Raw genomic sequence first — 19,935 nt, forward strand, 5'->3', positions numbered from 1 at the left:
TCAGCACGGCTATTTTATGCCCTGTTCACACGGAGAGTTTAATTCGAATTAAACGTAAAGTTACTGCGAATTAGCTTCGCTTAGCGTTCACACGGAGGATTTAATGCGAATTAGTTAGAATACATGACGTGATTTACAAATGACGTCATAACAGACTTACTGACGCCTGACTGTAGAAGAAATTTTTTTTAAAATTCGCATTAGTTTACTTCGCTTTAGCTGTCGTGTGAACGCAATTTAATTCGCATTAATTTGATTCGCATTAGTTTACTAGTGATTAACACATTTTTTCATAGTTTTTCACTCAAAAAAAAGTACTTAAAGCCAACCACCGACATGATGTATTTGACTTAATTGTGCCATTACGCATGCCCCAAAATTTAATTCGAATTAGCTTCGCGCATTCACACGGAGATAATGCGAAGTAATTTAATGCGCAGTAAACTAATTCGAATTAAACTAATTCGCATTAAATTCTCCGTGTGAACGCTAAGCGAAGCTAATTCGCAGTAAACTTACGTTTAATTCGAATTAAACTCTCCGTGTGAACAGGGCATTAGTGATTAACACATTTTTTCTTAGTTTTTCACTCAAAAATAGCACAAGTACGTAAAGCTGACCACCGACATGACGCATTTGACTTAATTTTGCCATTACGCATGCCCCAAAATTTAATTCGAATTAGCTTCGCTTAGCGTTCACACGGAGCTAATGCGAAGTAATTTAATGCGCAGTAAACTAATGCGAAGTAAACTAATTCGCATTAAATTCTCCGTGTGAACGCTAAGCGAAGCTAATTCGCAGTAAACTTACGTTTAATTCGAATTAAACTCTCCGTGTGAATAGGGCGTAAGAGTAATATATGACAAGTGTCTCAAATGGCCCCTTAAAAAGAATATCTGAATTTACTTTGTATATAGCTTTAATTTGTACAGTTATAAATGCGACCTTAATTGGTTATTTTCAATTTGATCAAAATGCCGTTATTCTAGAAATTTGACATCATAAAAGCCATTTTAGCATATTTTGTATAAAACTGCTTATTTTCAAGCAGTTTTTCTTCCAGAAAATATAGAGCGCAGCGTAGAAGAAACTTCATATTTTTACCAAAGATGTATCTATCCAGTACTAATACTAGTGACAGAAAAATTATGAATGTTCTAGGCTGCGCTCTATGTCATGTCATCGGTCACGTATATTTTAAAGAATTTTTCATTAAAACAACTTTCAAAAAAACTTATCTAGTTAGAAACAGAGGGTAGACTTTACTTTACCGGTCCCCAGATCCGCAAGATCCTCGCGCTCATTGGACTATGACGTAACAACTACGTCACTCAACCGAAATGGGATAAATTTGCACACTATTCGACTGATTAGGGTTAGTCTTGCACCCACCTGAGAGATTAGGGTTAGTCCTTGCACTAGTATTCGACTGATTTTGGTTAGTCTCGCGTCCATCCGAGAGATTAGGGTTAGTCCTCGCACATTATTCGACTGATTAGGGTTAGTTTAGCATCTGCCCGGGAGATTTCGTCTGAACGTCTTAGTCCTTGCATACCATCCGATGGATTAGGGTTAGTGAATCGTTCTTTTAGTTAAGTTAAGAAATTCAGTCGTTTCTGTAATTTTTCCAAGATCATAATTCAGATTCATAGGCATTTCCTTCGTTTGTTTACATGGAAGATTGGCTAAGTCCGAAAGAAATGACACTAAGCATGCGCCGCACGCGCTTCGTTCAGAATTATTCTTTGTCCATTTTTTCCATGAATAAACAACGTTTATTAATTTTTTTCAGAGAACGAGGTTAAAAACTTTGTTTAAAAACAAAGTTTTAAACTAAACTTTTAACCGTAGAATCCAATTTTGGGGTCAAAAGGCCAAAAAAACTCATATTTAAATTTTTTATCTCATATATACTGAAGTCGCCTTCGGCGACACTACATTTTAGCGCGTTTTTCTGGGGACCGGTAAGAATCTCGCTTTAAATGGTTATCCGGGAATGGCAAACATAACTCTGTTAAAAAAAAAAGCAGGCCGTAGTGACGGTGCCCACAAGTCACAAATAACATCAGTTTTCATTTAAGAAATTCGGTATCATTTTTAAACATCTATCGGGATTTAAATGCGGGTTGGACACGAGATTAAATTCCAAAAAGCCCGAAGGGCTTCATGATGAATTTAATCTCGTACCAACCCGTATTTATAGCCCGATGGATGTTTTAAAATGATACCTTATTACTTATTTTTATGTTCCCCAAACGAAGTTGGGGAACATATTGTTTTTACTCTGTTTCTTATTATGTTCCCCAAACGAAGTTTGGGAACATATTGTTTTTACTCTGTTTCTTATTATTATTTTTCTTCTTCCTGGGTACTTATTTGTCCGCGAATGATCTTGTAAACTGTTCATCTGATGTAAGTAAAATCTTTTTAGGGTAAGTAGACATGTTATGTAGATTTTCAAGGTTATTTTGCGCGCACGTGCTTGCAAGAGCGTGCACGTGCAACATCTAAAATGACCAATACAATTGATAAAGCCGTAATTTTTCTATTTCCGGATGAAATTTGTTAAAACTCAGAATATAAGAATATATTAGTATTATAGACAAGAGGACATGGTCAAATTATCATGAACTCACGCGCATGCACGTGCGCTTCGCTCTGATTGGCTGAAACAAAAATCTCAATATCTTGTTCGTTTTTTGACGAAATACTTTGAAATTTAAAACATAGTCATGCATTAAAATATCCTACGATATGATATAAAATAATTTTCATGAAATCACGCGCATGCACGTGCGCTGCAATCTGATTGGCTAAAACTTTAAATGGCTATACCTCCCTTGGTTTTCAGCTAAACAGGATGGGATTTAGAACATAGATAGTCTTAATGGACCCCTACAAGAGGGTATGGTCATCATGCACATGCATGCACGTGCGTGCACGTGCAATACGTAAAATTACAAACGCACTTGATTTAGCGTATTTTCGAATACTTTTTGATTAAATGCCGAGATGTTAAGTACATTATAATAAATTAATAGTGTAGATACAATTATATGGTCATTCCGCATATGCATGCAAGTGTGCGCACGTGCAATGTAAAAATTTTGTTTATACTTGGTATACTTTAGGAAAAACGTTGTTTAAGTTGCAGATGCATAGGGTTTAGTTTTTTTATGAAGCTTCGAGGGAATGAGGCACCAAAATGAAGTTGGGGAGCGTTTGGGGAACATCTGTAACGGTTCCCGTTACAATTAGCACTAGTTATTATTATTATTATTTTTCTTCTTCTTCTTCTTCCTGGGTACTTTTTTGTCCGGGAATGATCTCGTAAACTATACATCCGACTAAGGTGAAATGTTTTTAGGGTCAGTAGACATGTAATGTAGATTTGCGGAACGAAGGTCATTTTGCGCGCACGTGCTTAGAGCGTGCACGTGCAACATGTGTAATGACCGATTTAATTGATATACGCGTAACTTTTTAAATTTTTGATGAAATGCTTTGAAACTTATAATATAAGGATATATTAGTAGCATAGACAATATGACATGGTCAAAATAGCAAGATCTCACGCGCATGCACGTGCGCTTTGCTCTGATTGGCTGAAACTAAAGTCTCAATATCTTTCTTGTTTATTGACGAAATCCTTTGAAATTTTGAAAATAGCCATGCATTAGGATATCCTACAACATGATATATAGCAATTATCATGAAAACACGTGCATGCACGTGCGCTGCAATCTGATTGGCTTAAACTTTAAATAGCTATAACTCCCTTGATTTTCAACCAAACAGGATGGGATTTGGAACATAGATAGATATACTGGACTACTACAAGAAAACATGGTCACCATGCACATGCATACACGTGCATGTACGTGCACTGCAATCTGATTGGCTGAAACTTTAAATAGCTATAACTCCCTTGGTTTTCAACCAAACGGGGTGGGATTTAGAACATAGATAGATGTAACGGACATCTACAAGAAGGTATGGTCACCATGCTCATGTATGCACGTGCGTGCACGTGAAATGAGCAAAATCAAAAACACAATTGAATGAGCGTATCTTTTTAATACTTTTGGATTAAATACTTTAATATTAAGTATATTAAAATATATAGATTGTGTAGACAAGATGATATGGACATTACGCACATGCATTTACATGCGCACGCGTGCAATGCTAAAATTTGATGAACTTTGTACACTTCTTGGTAAACGTTTTTAAGTCTCAAATGCATCGAGTTTGTCTTATTTAATGAAGCATCCAGGGAATATGGCACCAAAAGGGAGTTGGGGCCGGAGCGTTTGGGGAACATCTGTAACGGTCCCCGTTACAATTAGCACTAGTTACATTTGTGACTTATTTATATATGCCTGATTGTGACTTTTAACGTGTGAAATGCATTATTTTTCAAACCCAACGGTATGTATATATGTAATTCAGTCAGCGCACGTCGACCCCTTATGACGTCACTGAGAATTTACGTCGAACGTTTATCCATACGCACATCTATGACCTCTTGACCCCGTCCTGGTATCTATACAGTTATATTTACATTCAGTGTAATTTTCTTTATGAAATCCATTAGAAATCCATGACGTTCAAATCTCTATAACACACGCGAAACCTTGTCACCGCGCGTTAGAATACACAGTAGGAACTATATGCATTTTCAATACTTTATGATCACCAAAATGTACAGTGTTTGACATAAATTAATAAAAAAAAATTAACCCTGTTGAATTAACGAAAAAATACAACAAATGCTAACGCGCGGTATTCCATTTGTCGGCACGGCCAGGTGTGTTATAGGACCAAAGACATTCCAAAATATGAATTCAATGCAATATGTAGCTTATAAAAAGGTTAATAAAGAAAAGGGACGTGAAGTGAATTTTTATATTTTTCAAATGTAAGTGTTTTGTTATTCTACAAATATGATTATTTGCATTTTGTCTTCATTTAAATAGAAAAATATATAGAAGTGGGGGGGGGGGGGGGGGGTTTAAGGTTTATCCGCATGCATTAAGGTAGAGATTGATAGGTTGTCAACAACAAAACTACCCATTGAATTTTTCTGAATTTTTTATATGTTTGTGTTGAGTCCTTGTTCTAAATCATATCAAAAATTCAAGGCAGGTCATCAGGCTAGTTTTAGAGAAATTTGACATTTTTAATATAGCCTTCATCAACCACCGAAGAGCTGAAAAAGCAGGATAAAATAATATAATAATATGATATGAAAAGGGATGTAAATCTTTTATTGCTATATCAATTATCATTTGTCATATATGAATTCAAACATCTGTCTGTATGGATTAATATTTGACATCAATCTTAAATTTATCAAGCATTGTAAGCAAAAAACAGAATTACATTTACCAACATGCATGGTCAAATTAGGTTTAAATATTGCCTATTCATTGCACAAAGTCTCATACTTCTGCTTCCACTGTGAAAAAATTACCCATCAAATTTCTTTTTTTATTACATATTACAGTTAGCCTATAAGTGTCTTAAATTTTAGAAAAAAAATCATACTACATAATGGGGTTTAAATTCAACCTGGAACAAGATTATTATCTTACACCCTACCCTACCCCCTTCCTTTAGAAGGATGCAATTTTGAAGAATATGGTGACTAAGAGAGATTATCAAGAATTTATCAAAATATTTCACAGAAAATGAGTAAATTCTTTGTAATATTCTTCTAAATTACATTTTGTATCACAAAAACAATTTATACATGTACACCTAGACACATGTTGCTCTGGTTGACCTTTTTGCACTTATATTAAACAAGAGGCCCAAGGGCCTTGAATCGCTCTTCTGATAAATTGTACAATCTATCACTTCTATTTGAAGCCTCCAACTCTATTAGAATCATAAGACCCAAAATGCATCAACTTACAAAGTTTGATAATATTTAGCCAATTAAGACTGAAGATATTATAATATAATTATAAAATACCATAAGTAGGTCACAGTGACCTACCTTTTGATTGAAATTTTCTGAGGACTCAAGATACATCAATTGACAAAGACTAATGATTCTAATTAAATAAGTACCTGAGATATTCAAAAGTAGGTCACCATGACCTACTTTTTGGTCAACATTCTCTGAAAACCCAAGATGCATCATCAAAAACCCATAATGCCTAAATTAACAAAATTTGATGATTCTAAGCCAATAAGTACCTGAGATATTCAAAATTAGGTCACTGTGACTTACTTCTTGTTGGACATTCAATGAAACCCTAAGATGCCTCAACTGACAAAGTTTGATAATTCCGAGCCAATAGGTACCAGATATAATTAAATATAGCCATAAAATGTCAAAAGTAGGTCACTGTGACCTATTTTTTGGTCGACGTTCTCCGAAAACTCAAGGTGCCTCAACTGACAAAGTTTGATGATTCTTAGCCAATAAGTGCCAGAGATACTTAATTATAGCCATAAAATGTCAAAAGTAGGTCACTGTGACCTACTTTTTGGTCAACGTTCTCCGAAAACCCAAGATGCATCAACTCACAAAGTTTGATGATTTTAGGTCAATAAGTACCAGAGATACTTAAATAAAGCCATAAAATGTCAAAAGTAGGTCACCGTGACCTACTTTTTGGTCGTCACTCTTCGAAAATCAAATATGCATGGACTCACAAAGTTTGATAATTCTAAGCCAATAAATACCTAAGATACTTAAATATAGCCATTAAATGTCGAAAGTAAGTCATTGTGACCTACATTTTGGTCGAGATTTTTCAAAGACCCAAGATGCATCTACTGACCAAGTTTGATGATCGTAGGTCTGAAGGTAATCAAAATATGCGTTTTAAACAATATGAAAACAAATGTCGGCAAAATTCAAAAAGTAGGTCACAGTGACCTACTTTTTCATAAATATGTTTCAAGACCCCAAGATGCATCAAAGTACAAGATTTGATGATTCTAAACCTCTCAGTGTCTGAAATAATGAGATTTAATGTTTTTAAAAGGATAAGTCATAAAGTTCAAAAAGTAGGTCACGGTGACCTACTTTTAAGTTGACATTGTTTGAGGACCCAAGATGCATCAACTGACAAAGTTTGATGATCATAAGCCTTAAAGTGTCCAAAATATGCCTTCAAATCAATTTGAAAACAAATCCCCGCAAAATTTAAAAAGTAGGTCATCGTGACCTACTTTTGAGTTAACATGATGTGAAGTCGTAAGATGCATCAACTTACAAGAATTGATGATCCTAGTCCTTGCAATAAGCAAAATATACACGTTTTTATTAATTGTAAATTTAGGTCAACTTTGATGTGACCTTGAGACCACGCCCTTTGCCCCAGGGTAATTCCCCGTGCAAATTTTAATCTTCGACATATCCTGATAATTGTATGTAAGTTTGGTGAAAATCTGCCTGGTGGTTATGGAGAAGATTTTTTAGCAACCAGTACTTTTGGTTTTGTTTTCCTGATTATCTCCCCTTGTTTAAGGGTCCCAACCCTTATTTTAGTATAAATGGTAGCCCTTGGGCCAAGGATACCCTGTGACAAATTTGGTACTGATTGGCCAAGGGGTTCTTGAGTTATGGCCCATATTCTAAAAAGTTTACGCACACCGCACAAATGGCCATAGCATTAGCTCTTTGAGCCTTTGGCTCAGAAGAGCTAAAAAGAAAAGAAGTTTTCCTTATATCGTTCAAATCGACTTTGATAGATAGAATTAATCAAAATATTTCAAAGAAAACGAGTAAAATTCCAAGTAATATTCTTCTAAATTACATTCTATATCACAGAAAACAATTTATACATGTACACCTGGGCACATGTTGCCCTGCTTGACCTTTTTGCACTTATATTAAAAAAGATAAAGAACTTTCTTTGATATCACTCAAATTGACTTTGTAGATTTATTATACATATGATTCTTGGATGAATTATCAATGACAATATGTGTTGACCAATTCTGTGCATAAGTAAACTGGTTTTATTATCTTTCTTTGACAACAATAGAATGATTAATTTCACTTTTCTTTTAACAATTCCTTTTTTATTCCAAATACGTGTACAACATAAATAAGAAAACCCAGTGATTATGAAGTTTTGAACACAGAATCAATCCACGGCATGTTATCCTTGTTTTAAAAATATTCAGATAAAAATGTGTTATGTATTACACTGTTAAATGAAGACTGCCTGGTCATCAGTTGTAAAATATTAATACACTTAAGCATGGTAAAAAAATGCTAAATACATGGTAAAAAGTGCGGGAAAATTGGGTGATTTGGTTATCATTACATACATACAAAAACAGTGTAATAATTTACAAAAAAAACATACAATGTTTTAGAGGTAATAAATTGTAACTTTAAAGTATAGATTTTGCAAACAGATTCATAAAAGTTAGAGGAATCCCACCATAAACTGTATGTGATATTGTACAATTTTTTAACTCATGATGTAGTTCAACAAAATAAAGTGAATACATTCAGTACATGTACGGTAATAGGATAAACTTGCTATTTTGCTTTTTGTCTTATTCGCTAACAAAGATCAATGTAAACATGTATGCATTTCTAATTGCCATCGTATGCAGCCAGTTGCGTCATGTTCAAGGATCCTGACAATTCCGTTGTTTTTATGTCAATACAACAAAGGTGTTCTTTCACAAGGATTTGCAGTAAGTAAAATTCACTCTGTATATTCAGATTTTGAAGCACGTCTTATGGTGTGATATGTCCGTTCCTCTTTACCGTCTCCTTCTGGTAGTTCTTTTTCTGAAAATAACAAAATATTTTAATACAATAAGAATGAAAATACATGTTTTACTTCTTCCTTACACTGCAAAGATAGTCATCACTGCGGCTCGGACAAGTGTCTCGTGGTATTAAAGTTGATAAATGGTCGGGGTGGTAAGAATAATTAATATTTGACGCCGAACTGTTGGTGTCTCAGCTTTTAGGTAACTCTCAGTTAAAGCCTCAATAAGTGCCGGTGACTCGTAATGGGTGTAAGACTTTTATAATTTTGAAAACATTGCATCTTTTAAGGCATCACTTTCTCCAAGACATATTGTCTTTAAAAGAAGAGAGAGGCATTTATTTGCTTTGGCAGCATATCTTCTTCTTGTTTGCTCACTTGAACTAACAAATGACCCTCTAAGTGTTTTAAGATGACTCTTGTTGCACGCTGCAAGTTTTGAAAGGTGATCGATACCAGAAATTGATGCCTCTGAATCTTGGCTTTCTTGGCTATCCGTTGGTGTTTCTTGACTGGATTCAACATTTTCCTAAAAATACAAGAAACAATAGAAAAACAGTAATCTTTTTAAAAAAATTAGTAAAATTTTTTGCCCTTTGTTGAGATTGATCATTGACCTTAACCTTTCAGTCTTTACATTTACATTAAGACAGATGAACAAAGAGACACCAGGCAAAGTGTTCTCTGATTCAATCTATACTTCATCTCAGCAAATTAATCAACACATAATTTGTTAGATTTTAAAAGCCAAAGTCAGCTGTGTCTGTTTACAATTACATGATGAGCAGCTACTAGAGCTCTACATCTTAGCTTAGTTGTAGGGAGATTGAAAAAAATGTATACACTTAACAAGAATTCATAAATTTTTCTTAGATATAAAATGTGATGACAACTGATCATATTGCACACAATTTAATTGAAATGGCTTTCTCAAAGTAAATTAAATTATTATATAATTGAATTGGCTAAGATTCAACATTGTAGAAAAAATACTATACATTTATTGACCGAGTTCAAGGGCAACATGCGTTTTGTCGGAACCAAGAAACAAACTGACTGCCTGAGGCCGTCAGTTTGGTTCGAGGGTCCCACAAAACGCATATTGCCCAAGATCTCTGTCAATAAATGTTTTGTTATACCTTTAATTTTATTTTATTTTTTTGACATACATGTATTTTGTGCTGCATTCCATGATGTAACATCAAGTCTGTCACTGTTTAACATCAACGAATGAAAATGAGATTAAGCTCTGTCCATTCTGTAACGTAAGCGGTCCAACATTTCTCCGAGTGGTCCAACATCTCACTCAGTGGTCCAACATCGATTTTTTTTCTATGCACCTGCTCTGCAAAACATATTAAAAATGTTAAGACTTTTTCTGTATAGATTTGTATAGGATTAGGAAGAAAGTTAAAGGTATAACAATATACATTTATTGCATGATAGTGAGGGAAATATGAAGACTTATTCAGCCAAGAAAAATCATATTAGCCCGAGGGGAATATGATATTTCTTAGCTGAATAAGTCTTCATGTTTCCCGAACATTCATGCAATGAATTGTTTATTATACCGAATAAGCAAAACCTTTGAACTAAACATAAACTTTCATATTCGGTACTGCTCTCCAGTCACTTTCATTTTTAACGTCAAAGTTCCTGAAACCTTTTGACACATTTCTAATCAGCAATTTTGTGATGTAAACCAGGCTATTGTGATGTCTACTACTCTCTGGAGTTTTCGTTCAACGAACAAGAAAAATATTGCGGGAAAATACACTAGGTGTTCCGAAGAGGTGGAATATGATGAAAAGCGTGCCGATGGCCGGGAAATATGAAGTTTTACGACCTGATCACGTGATAACCTAGAACCAATCAGATTACGCGATGTGTAGAATATTTATAATGAGGTATAATAATATGTTATATTCTCCTGCACATATGACCTTTTGTGTGAAAATAAGAATCTATCTTTCTTAACATGATTGCTTAAGAATTGCTTTAGAGTTTGTCATTTAAGCTGCAATTAAGCATTTATTTAAATCACAAAATTAACGGGGGTGGGAGTATAATATTAATAACATAAAGATGAGTGAGGAGATATGAAATTAATACTGAAATAAATCTATGATCTTACATTTACATTGTTTTGTATCTGAATTCTTGGTCTCAGAAACAATCTGCTACATTCTTTACGCTGTTCCACTGCCTAAAATGAAATATAATAATTTAACTAGATGAGATCTCGTTGCGAGCAACGAGTAGGTCTTCCATCCGATTTTTCGATCAAATGAGATATGATTTTGACTATTATCTTTGTCAATACAGAATGATATCAAGCTTTCTCTCTTTTGATTTAGATAACCTTATCTAATAATTCTAGATGAATGTCTTGGCCCTTATAGGCCCCTTATTTAAGGGGTCAGACCCTTTGTCTTCATATCAAATTATAAGGCTCGTGATTTTAAAGATTTTTTGTTCAATAACTATTCATAAATTTCTCTTCGTTTTCAAGCTATGTAGAATAGAAATATATAGGGGCCAGCCCTTCAAGTCCTTAATGTTGTCGATTTGCAAAAAATGAATGGTTGTATATTGTTAAGAATACGATTCTGAACATCTTTTATTCAATACTGCTTATCAAAATATTTATCCTTTCCGAGATATAAAGAAGCAAAGATTTAGCATTTTGGCCCCTTAAGGCCCCTTATTACGTAACATATGATAATAGTTTTACAATATATTGTTGCAGATTGTTAAGATAAATATTTTTGCTTCAGAAATGTATCACAAAATCTTGATAGTTAAAGAGCTATAAATCAAAACGTTCTGGCCCCTCTGTGCCTTTATTTGAGGGGTCAGACCCTTTTTCTTCATATCAAATGAAAGAACTTGTAATTCTGAAGAACTTTTATTATATATCCTTTAACAAATTATTTACAGGTACAAAGATATCAAAGAAAACGTATCAAATTTTGCGAGATATTTCTGAGTCTATTTTTTTAGCCCAGGTGAACTTCAAATCCTTTTGCGCTGGAAAGATATAGACTCAAAAAAGCAATTCTACAATCCTTCCTCTACCTTCACTGAAAATCTCAAGTCAATATCTTCATTCGTTTTGGAGTGATTGCCAGGACAAGCTGACCCTACGAAAATCAGTAAATCGTCCATATATCACGACTGGAAGTGATGTCGTAGATATAAAAAATTTCTAATAAGGTTCAGACCAATATCTATCAGATCTGAAAGTTTCGTGAAAATCAACTATGCCGTTTCCGAGAACTCGCTTGCACAAAATCGGTAAGAAAAAAAAATAATAAAATGCCTCGATCGCCCTACGAGGGTCAAGGAATAAGATTCCATTTTGTTCAATAACTTGCATTGAGAAAAAAATGTTAATATAGGTCAATTAAACGGTCTTTGAAAAATAGTTATCTTTTTAAAAAAATGTTTTCTTATTGTGACAGTTGTCCTTTCTATTAATTTAATATGACACAAGTGTGCATGGGAAAACAGTGGTCACGTTTTGTACCTACTTTATATATTGTTTCTTGAAAAACCATTAATTATAACTAATATGATTTAAGCTATGTGTTTCCGTGATGCAAAACAAAAGATATTGGATATTGTACTTGATTTGCACATTAATTCTTTTCTATTTCTACTTTGAGAAACAACCACAACCAATTAAAGAAGACTTGTAAGGAGACCTTGGATTATAAATGAAGTTTGACACAGAATTGCAACGAACCTACGACGTGACAATCCAAGTATCCCTACACATTTCATCGCTCCTTATGTTACTTTCGTTAAAGCAAACGCTCGGCTGCCTCTGTAAACCCCTGTTGCGAAATGTCAGAATTGACAGAGACTGCCGCCATTTTGGTCCCGCTTCAGATTTTTGAATGTTAATATCTCAAATTTGAATTTATCAATTTACAAACAAATTATATATTCAGCCTAATAAGAATTATTTCTATCAACCATACCAATATAATTTGAAAATATTCAAAAACAAAAAAGTTCAAAAATACGACTTTTAAAATTTGCATGCCGTTACGACAGGAAGTAGAGACGACGTACAAAAGATCGCGTCTTGGATAGTATTTATCACGATCTATAATCCCTGAAAGTTTCACAGTGATATCTTTTACCGTTCTTGAGATTATCTGCAAACAAAATGTCATTTTAAAATCAGAAAATTGTCCGTAACTTGGCACCAGAAAGGAATTTCCAAAAAATCTCTTGGATAAAATAACTTCAGATAACAACTCATTGTTCCTGCAAATTTCATGAAAATCCATCCAGTAGTCTTCGAGAAATCGCGTGCACAAAATTAGATGGTCGAAAAAGTAATAATAATATTGAGCTCAGGCGAGCTTCAACGCCTTTTGCGCTGGAAAGATATAGACTCAAAAAAGCAATTCAGCAATCCTTCCTCTACCTTCACTGAAAATCTCAAGCCAATATCTTTATTCGTTTTGGAGTGATTGCCAGGACAAGCTAACCCTCTAAAAATCAGTAAAACGTCCATATCTCACGACCGGAAGTGACAGCGTATATATAAAAAATTTCCAATAAGGTTCAGACCAATATCTATCAGATCTGAAAGTTTCGTGAAAATCGATCGAGCACCGAATAATAATAACTAGATACGAAACTTATTGCGAGCAACGTGCAAAACCCGTAAGATCAAATTGAAAAAGTGATCGAAAAAATCAGATATACGAGGGGTTGAACCCGAGTGGCCGACGTGAAAATCCATTACCCATTACAGTTTTGGGAATCCGCTTCAAATTTAAAATGCAATATCGCGAGACTGCCTTTTTTGATTCTAATATATATTACATGTTTTTTTAAAGTATGGAATTATAAAATGAGAGCTATCTTGGAAAACTTTGCCCAAGAATATCACATTGGAATTTGATCCTTGAGTTTTAAGAGTAAGGAGATGGGTGAACTTAGCATGCAGAAAGCCCAATAGCTTCAGATATATAAGAATCATATTCAAATTGTGAATTTAGTATTTAGAGTAAAGTTCTCATCATTGATTTTTATGAAATCATGAAAAACAAAAAGTTCTGAGGAAAATTTTTCAATAAAATTTATTCTTTTATATAAAAAAAAAAATAGTGTGGTATCCATTAGATTCAAACCCTGGCAATAAAAACCCTGAGCTGCATTCTCTTTGAGACCAGCACGCTAACCAATAAGCTACACAAGTCCTGACGAAGTGTGGCATTTAAATCTTGTTTGTGATATGACCATTGACTTAAGGGACTTCAAGTATTTCTCAACAAGATACCAAAGTTATGTCATAAAATTATATTTTTAAGGTATAGTGGGTCTTAAATTGCTCCATAATTTTGGAAACCAAAATATGTATGTTTTTATGCAAACTTTGAGGATTACCTTTCAAAAAAATGGAGAGAAGACCCACTCATAACAAAACAAGAGGCCCAGGGGCCACATCGCTCACCTGAGCAATTGGCTAGGAAAAAACACAGATCAGATCGATCAGAACTGAAAGTAAACGGGGGGGGGGGGGGGGGGCTGCTTGAATTTTACATCCCCCCAGGGGGTCATGATTTGAACAAACTTGAATCTACACTACCTGAGGATGATTCCCTATAAATATAACGAAGCCTGGCTTTGAAGTAGTTGAAAAGAAGATTTTAAAAGGTTTCCCTATATGTTCCTATGTAAAACTTTGATCTGCCATTTTGGTCCCACCCTACCCCCGGGGGTCATGATTTGAACAAACTTGAATTTACACTACCTGAGGATGATTCCACATGAGTTTATCCTTTCCTGGCCCAGTGGTACTAATGAGAAGAAGATTTTAAAAAGATTTTTCCTATATATTCCTTTGTAAAACTTTGATTGGCCCAACCCTTCCCCCGGGGTCATGATTTGAACAAACTTGAATCTACACTACCTGAGGATGATTCCATATGAGTTTCATCTTTCCAGACCCAAAGGTTCTTGAGAAGAAGATTTTTAAAGATTTTTCCTATATATTCCTATGTAAAACTTTGATCGGCCATTTTGGCTCAACCCTTCCCCGGGGTCATGATTTGAACAAACTTGAATCTACACTACCTGAGGATGATTCCACATGAGTTTCATCTTTCCTGTCCCAAAGGTTCTTGAGAAGAAGATTTTTAAAGATTTTTCCTATATATTCCTATGTAAAACTTTGATCGGCCATTTTGGCCCCACCCTATCCCCGGGGTCATGATTTGAACAAACTTGAATCTACACTACCTGAGGATGATTCCACATGAGTTTCATCTTTCCTGACCCAAAGGTTCTTGAGAAGAAGATTTTTAAAGATTTTTCCTACATATTCCTATGTAAAACTTTGATCGGCCATTTTGGCCCCACCCTATCCCCGGGGGTCATGATTTGAATAAACTTGAATCTACACTACCTGAGGATGATTTCACATGAGTTTCATCTTTCCTGGCCCAGTGGTTATTGAGAAGAAGATTTTTAAAGATTTTTCCTATATATTCCTTTGTAAAACTTTGATCGGCCATTTTGGCCCCACCCTTCCCCCGGGGGTCATGATTTGAACAAACTTGAATCTACACTACCTGAGGATGATTCCACATGAGTTTTATCTTTCCTGGCCCAGTGGTTCTTGAGAAGAAGATTTTTAAAGATTTTTCCTATATATTCCTTTGTAAAACTTTGATTGGCCATTTTGGCCCCACCCTACCCCCGGGGGTCATGATTTGAACAAACTTGAATCTACACTACCTGAGGATGATCCCACGTGAGTTTCATCTTTCCTGGCCCAGTGGTTCTTGAGAAGAAGATTTTTAAAGATTTTTCCTATATATTCCTATGTAAAACTTTGATCGGCCATTTTGGCCCCACCCTACCCCCGGGGGTCATGATTTGAACAAACTTGAATCTACACTATCTGAGGATGATTCCACATGAGTTTCATCTTTCCTGGTCCAGTGGTTCTTGAGAAGAAGATTTTTTAAAAATGTCATTAATTTTTCTCCAATTCATAATTATCTCCCCTTGGAAAAGGGCCTGGCCCTTCATTTGAACAAACTTGAATCCCCTTTACCCAAGGATACTTTGTACCAAGTTTGGTTGAATTTGGCCCAGTGGTTCTTGAGAAGAAGATGAAAATGTGAAAAGTTTACGACGACAACAACGACGACAACAACGCCGACAGACAACGGACAAATTTTGATCAGAAAAGCTCACTTGAGCCTTCGGCTCAGGTGAGCTAAAAAGTGTTACAGTGTGAAAAAATGACACGTTTTTTCCTCTTTCGTGTGTGTATAATATTTCATAGGCAGATAACTTCAATCTTCATGAGATTTGTGTAAGTTGTAGAGATTTTATATAAAGTATACTTTAATGTTAGATGAAATATTAAGGAAAATTTTGATATAATTGAGATTTAATTTTTCACCTCAATGTTTGTTGCGGTATAGGCTTATCTCTCGTCATGTTCACCCATCTCCTTTTAGGAGAGATAACCTATTACTGATGAACAAATGGTACTGTTTACTTTCTTTTATTTGATATGTATTCAACTTTCTATTCCATGCAACTCCATATACAGGCATGCCAATGGTATCTATTACTGCACTTCTGTTGTCATTTGTCTACTAGTTAAGTCGGGTCACGATACATTTTTTTTTTCGTGCCAAACGTCACGAGTAGCTCTTAAAGCTATTCCTTTGAAATGCATGATCTATTGAATTGATGTGATAGCTTCATTAAAATTTAGAAATGTATGTTCTTAACACCGGAATTTCGAGCTTTAGAAAATATATTTATCGCATTGTACATGAATTTTGTATCCTGTTTACCCCCAAAGTGGACTCCCTTCCGATTAGAAACAGATTCATGAAGAGATTGGAATGTTTCGCTGAAAAAATCTCTCGCTCTCCAACGGTCATGAAATCTGATACTATTTATGTTCAATAACTTGCATTTATTACAAAAATATTCAGACATAAGCAATACTAACAGACTTTTGAAGAAACCTCGGATTAAAACTATAATCTGAAACAGAAATGCAACGTAATTACGACGTGACAATCCAATGATTCCTTTACATGTCATTGATATTTATGGTAGAAGTTTCTTTCATCCAAACGCTCGGCTGACCTTCTAGACCCCGACTTGCCTAATGGCCGAGTTTACTGAGACAGCCGCCATCTTGGACCCGCTTCAGATTTTCAAATGCAAATATGTAGTGTTTGGATCAGTCTAGTCGAACCCTCAAACGGGGGTATACCCTCAAATGAGGGTTTTCCTTCCCTTAATGCAACGCGCAAAAGCGGAAGTGGAATTCAAGAACGATAACTGTTCTTATTTAAAAAAAAATATTTTTTTAAAAATCACAAACATACAAAAATGAATTGTGTACACCTTTGTTTCAATTAAAAAAAAAGTAATAAAAATGTTTTCGTTTATATTTACCTCATTTCTGAAGCACAAAAGTTTGTTTACAGGACAGAGAAAATTCGGACGGGCACACAAGAAAGTGTCGAAAAATAATAAATAACATGATAGTTACACAAGATTTGTAATACTGGGGAAGGGAATTATATGTAGTTCAACTTTAAACAAACCACTGACTGTTTATTCATCCGTTTTATTAAATTAGGAATAAAAAAATGTAGTTGTATCAAGCATGGAGGTCAAGGCACAGAATATGCTAACTTTGAGAGAGAAAAAGTCTCGATTTTTGCAATAAACATATACTTTTTCGCAATACAATCTCTTTAAACATCTTTAATCTATCAAATTTGGGTACATACAGAGCTACGAAATAATCCATCACTTTGCACGAGCATATTTTGTGGACCACACATTTTTCCGTGAAAACGGCACTTTTTTTAGTGTCTGCACATGCGCATACCCCCATTTGAGGGTACGGTTTTCCTACTTCCGTTTACCCCCGTTTGAGGGTTCGACTAGACTGGTGGATTGATCAATTCTAAAATAAATGATATATTAGGCCTTTTCAGTAGGGTCTTCATTAACGTTAATTATATCAAAGAAAAATACTGAAAAACAAAAAAGTTCAAAAACTGCATATTTTTTAATTCGCTTCCCGTAGCGACCGGAAGTACTGACAACGCAAACGAAGGCAAAATTGCAAATCTATAACTCATGATCTATCGTCTCTAATAAGTCTCCAGTGAATATCTTGAGCCGTTCTCAAGAACATTCGAGGACAAAAATGCATTTTAAAATCAGGAAATTGCCATCTTTATTGATAGCACCTGTCCATTAAAAATTAGAATACGAAAAAGGCTAAATATTCAACATTAGTCATTACCATGATTACTGGAGTATATTATGAAGTCTATTCATTACATGTGTAAAAATGATTTCCAGTTATATATCAGTCCTTTCATTCATGATTATTTTGATTTTATAATACATTTTCAATAAGAAGCTTTCTAGTCTGTAGTCTGTGTCTACTTTTAGTTTTTGTATGTTTTGAGTTGACTAAATTACTTTATACTTACATGTTCCAACAGGAAGAATTGTCCCATATCGGCCATAGTTTCTATTGATGCCTTCCACCTGATGAATCGTTGAGTGTCTCATTGCTCTTTGTTTCATCGTTTTTTTTTAAAAAAATTTTATTAGTGTGATGCTAATTGTTAAGGAATTTCCGCAATATTTCCATGTTCTGCTTAGGCGATCCTTCTCAACAGCTGCTCAATGCAACTCAAACTCATTTTGGCAAATTTTACATGAATTTGAAAATTTACTGTATATCAAACCCGATTCTGTCAAAATATTGGTTCACAAAGTTGAACGTAATGAATCAAGGGGACTAAAAGTCACTACATTAGAACGAACAACTAAAAAAATGAAACGAATGAAACCTAAGTTCCACCTGCATGATCTGCTGAGACAATTTGGAATAAATGAAGGTCGTTCTTTCTCTCCTTCAATACAAAAGAGTACGTCAAAAACTATAACTCTGTCGTTGTTTTTCTCCAAATTCCCAAGTAATTAAATCTTATTTCCAGATTTATCTTCGGTTTCTCCATAAATTTAAAGTTTCCATATTCTAAGATAATATTTATATTATTTTTCTAACATAAATGTTTACACTAGATGACTGGACAAAACATTTATTTTTCCTCTCAAGTCTGGCATCGGGTGCGTTCACAGTTCTGCCGTTGGTAGACAAAAGTTGCCGTTGGTAAAATTAATTACCATTGGCATGCCACTGGTACCAATGTTTTTTGCCAATGGTATATTTTTCTGCAGACAGTCTAGAGTGTGGTTAGTGTTGGTAAATGACGTCACAGCTAGTTATCGACATGGCAACAAGCTAGAAAGACTGGGATCCCGGATTTACAATGATATAAACGATTTTTCCTCTAATCCTTTTTAAAAAATCATGCCAAAATCACATAAAAATCATATCAAACACTTATATTCATGATTTTGAAGTATGATTTAGACATGATCCATTAAATGGATTATATAAAACTCATAGATATGGCAACTAAAGAAGTGTGATCCTAATGTGGTTTGTTTGTCGGATATGAGTCTGCTATGATTTTCTTGCGATTCTGGCATGTGCTAATAACTTAGAAGACAAAGAAATCTGTAAAAAGTATTACCAATGTCTCCATTGGACTCCCATTGGTAACATTGGTAAAATTGTTACATTTGTATGCCAATACCCGTTCAGGGTTTATTGGTACAGTTGGTACCATTGTCAAATTATTGTACCAATGGTATATTGAAAGTTGGTACTAATGGTAGAACTGTGAACGCACCCATCGTTTAACTGTGAAATTTACTGAAAAAGTATATTTACACATTATTTATGAGCTAGGTAAATAAGATTTTGGCTTTAAAGCGTTTAAAAAAGACTGATAAATTTGTTTTTGTTTTTGATTTTTAGATATATCTCTTTTTAAGAGATTGTTTAAAGTTTCCAATACTTCCACTGTCGGTCGTTATGAAATATGTTTCCATGACAACCGTTGCTAGGTCAAATCATTGCACACGTTTTTTACCTGTTATACACCAATATCTTATAATACACAAAGTTTCATTGAAATCTGAGACATTCCGTGGCCGAAGGATTTTGAAAGTTACATAGCATCAGTGTTAAAACTCCACTTAGACACTGTGGGGTATAGTATTTGTCACTCAATAT

General features: G+C 34.6%; 1 protein-coding gene across 4 annotated transcripts; it reads right to left on the reverse strand.

Annotated features, from left to right (window-relative positions):
- Positions 1-6,873: 6,873 nt before the first annotated feature.
- On the reverse strand, positions 6,874-18,360 carry LOC134270389 (uncharacterized). 4 transcript variants are annotated; one of them, XR_009992809.1, is made up of 5 exons: positions 18,275-18,360; positions 10,894-10,965; positions 9,929-10,104; positions 9,216-9,288; positions 6,874-8,776 (listed from the first exon to the last, which is right to left on the reverse strand). XR_009992809.1 is itself a non-coding variant. In XM_062752626.1 (3 exons), the coding sequence occupies exons 1-3, from the start codon at positions 18,308-18,310 to the stop codon at positions 8,691-8,693; spliced, it is 273 nt and encodes a 90-aa protein (XP_062608610.1). In that variant the 5' UTR covers positions 18,311-18,360; the 3' UTR covers positions 6,874-8,690. The 4 variants fall into 4 exon arrangements, 2 of the variants coding, with proteins under 2 accessions (XP_062608610.1, XP_062608609.1); XR_009992810.1 differs by lacking the exon at positions 10,894-10,965; XM_062752626.1 differs by lacking the exons at positions 9,929-10,104; positions 10,894-10,965 and having other exon boundaries at positions 9,138-9,288.
- Positions 18,361-19,935: the final 1,575 nt, after the last annotated feature.

Source organism: Saccostrea cucullata, unplaced genomic scaffold (assembly GCF_032062105.1).
Source record: "Saccostrea cucullata isolate Sc308-1 unplaced genomic scaffold, CSIRO_AGI_Scuc_v1 ctg2065, whole genome shotgun sequence".
NCBI lineage: Eukaryota > Metazoa > Mollusca > Bivalvia > Ostreida > Ostreidae > Saccostrea > Saccostrea cuccullata.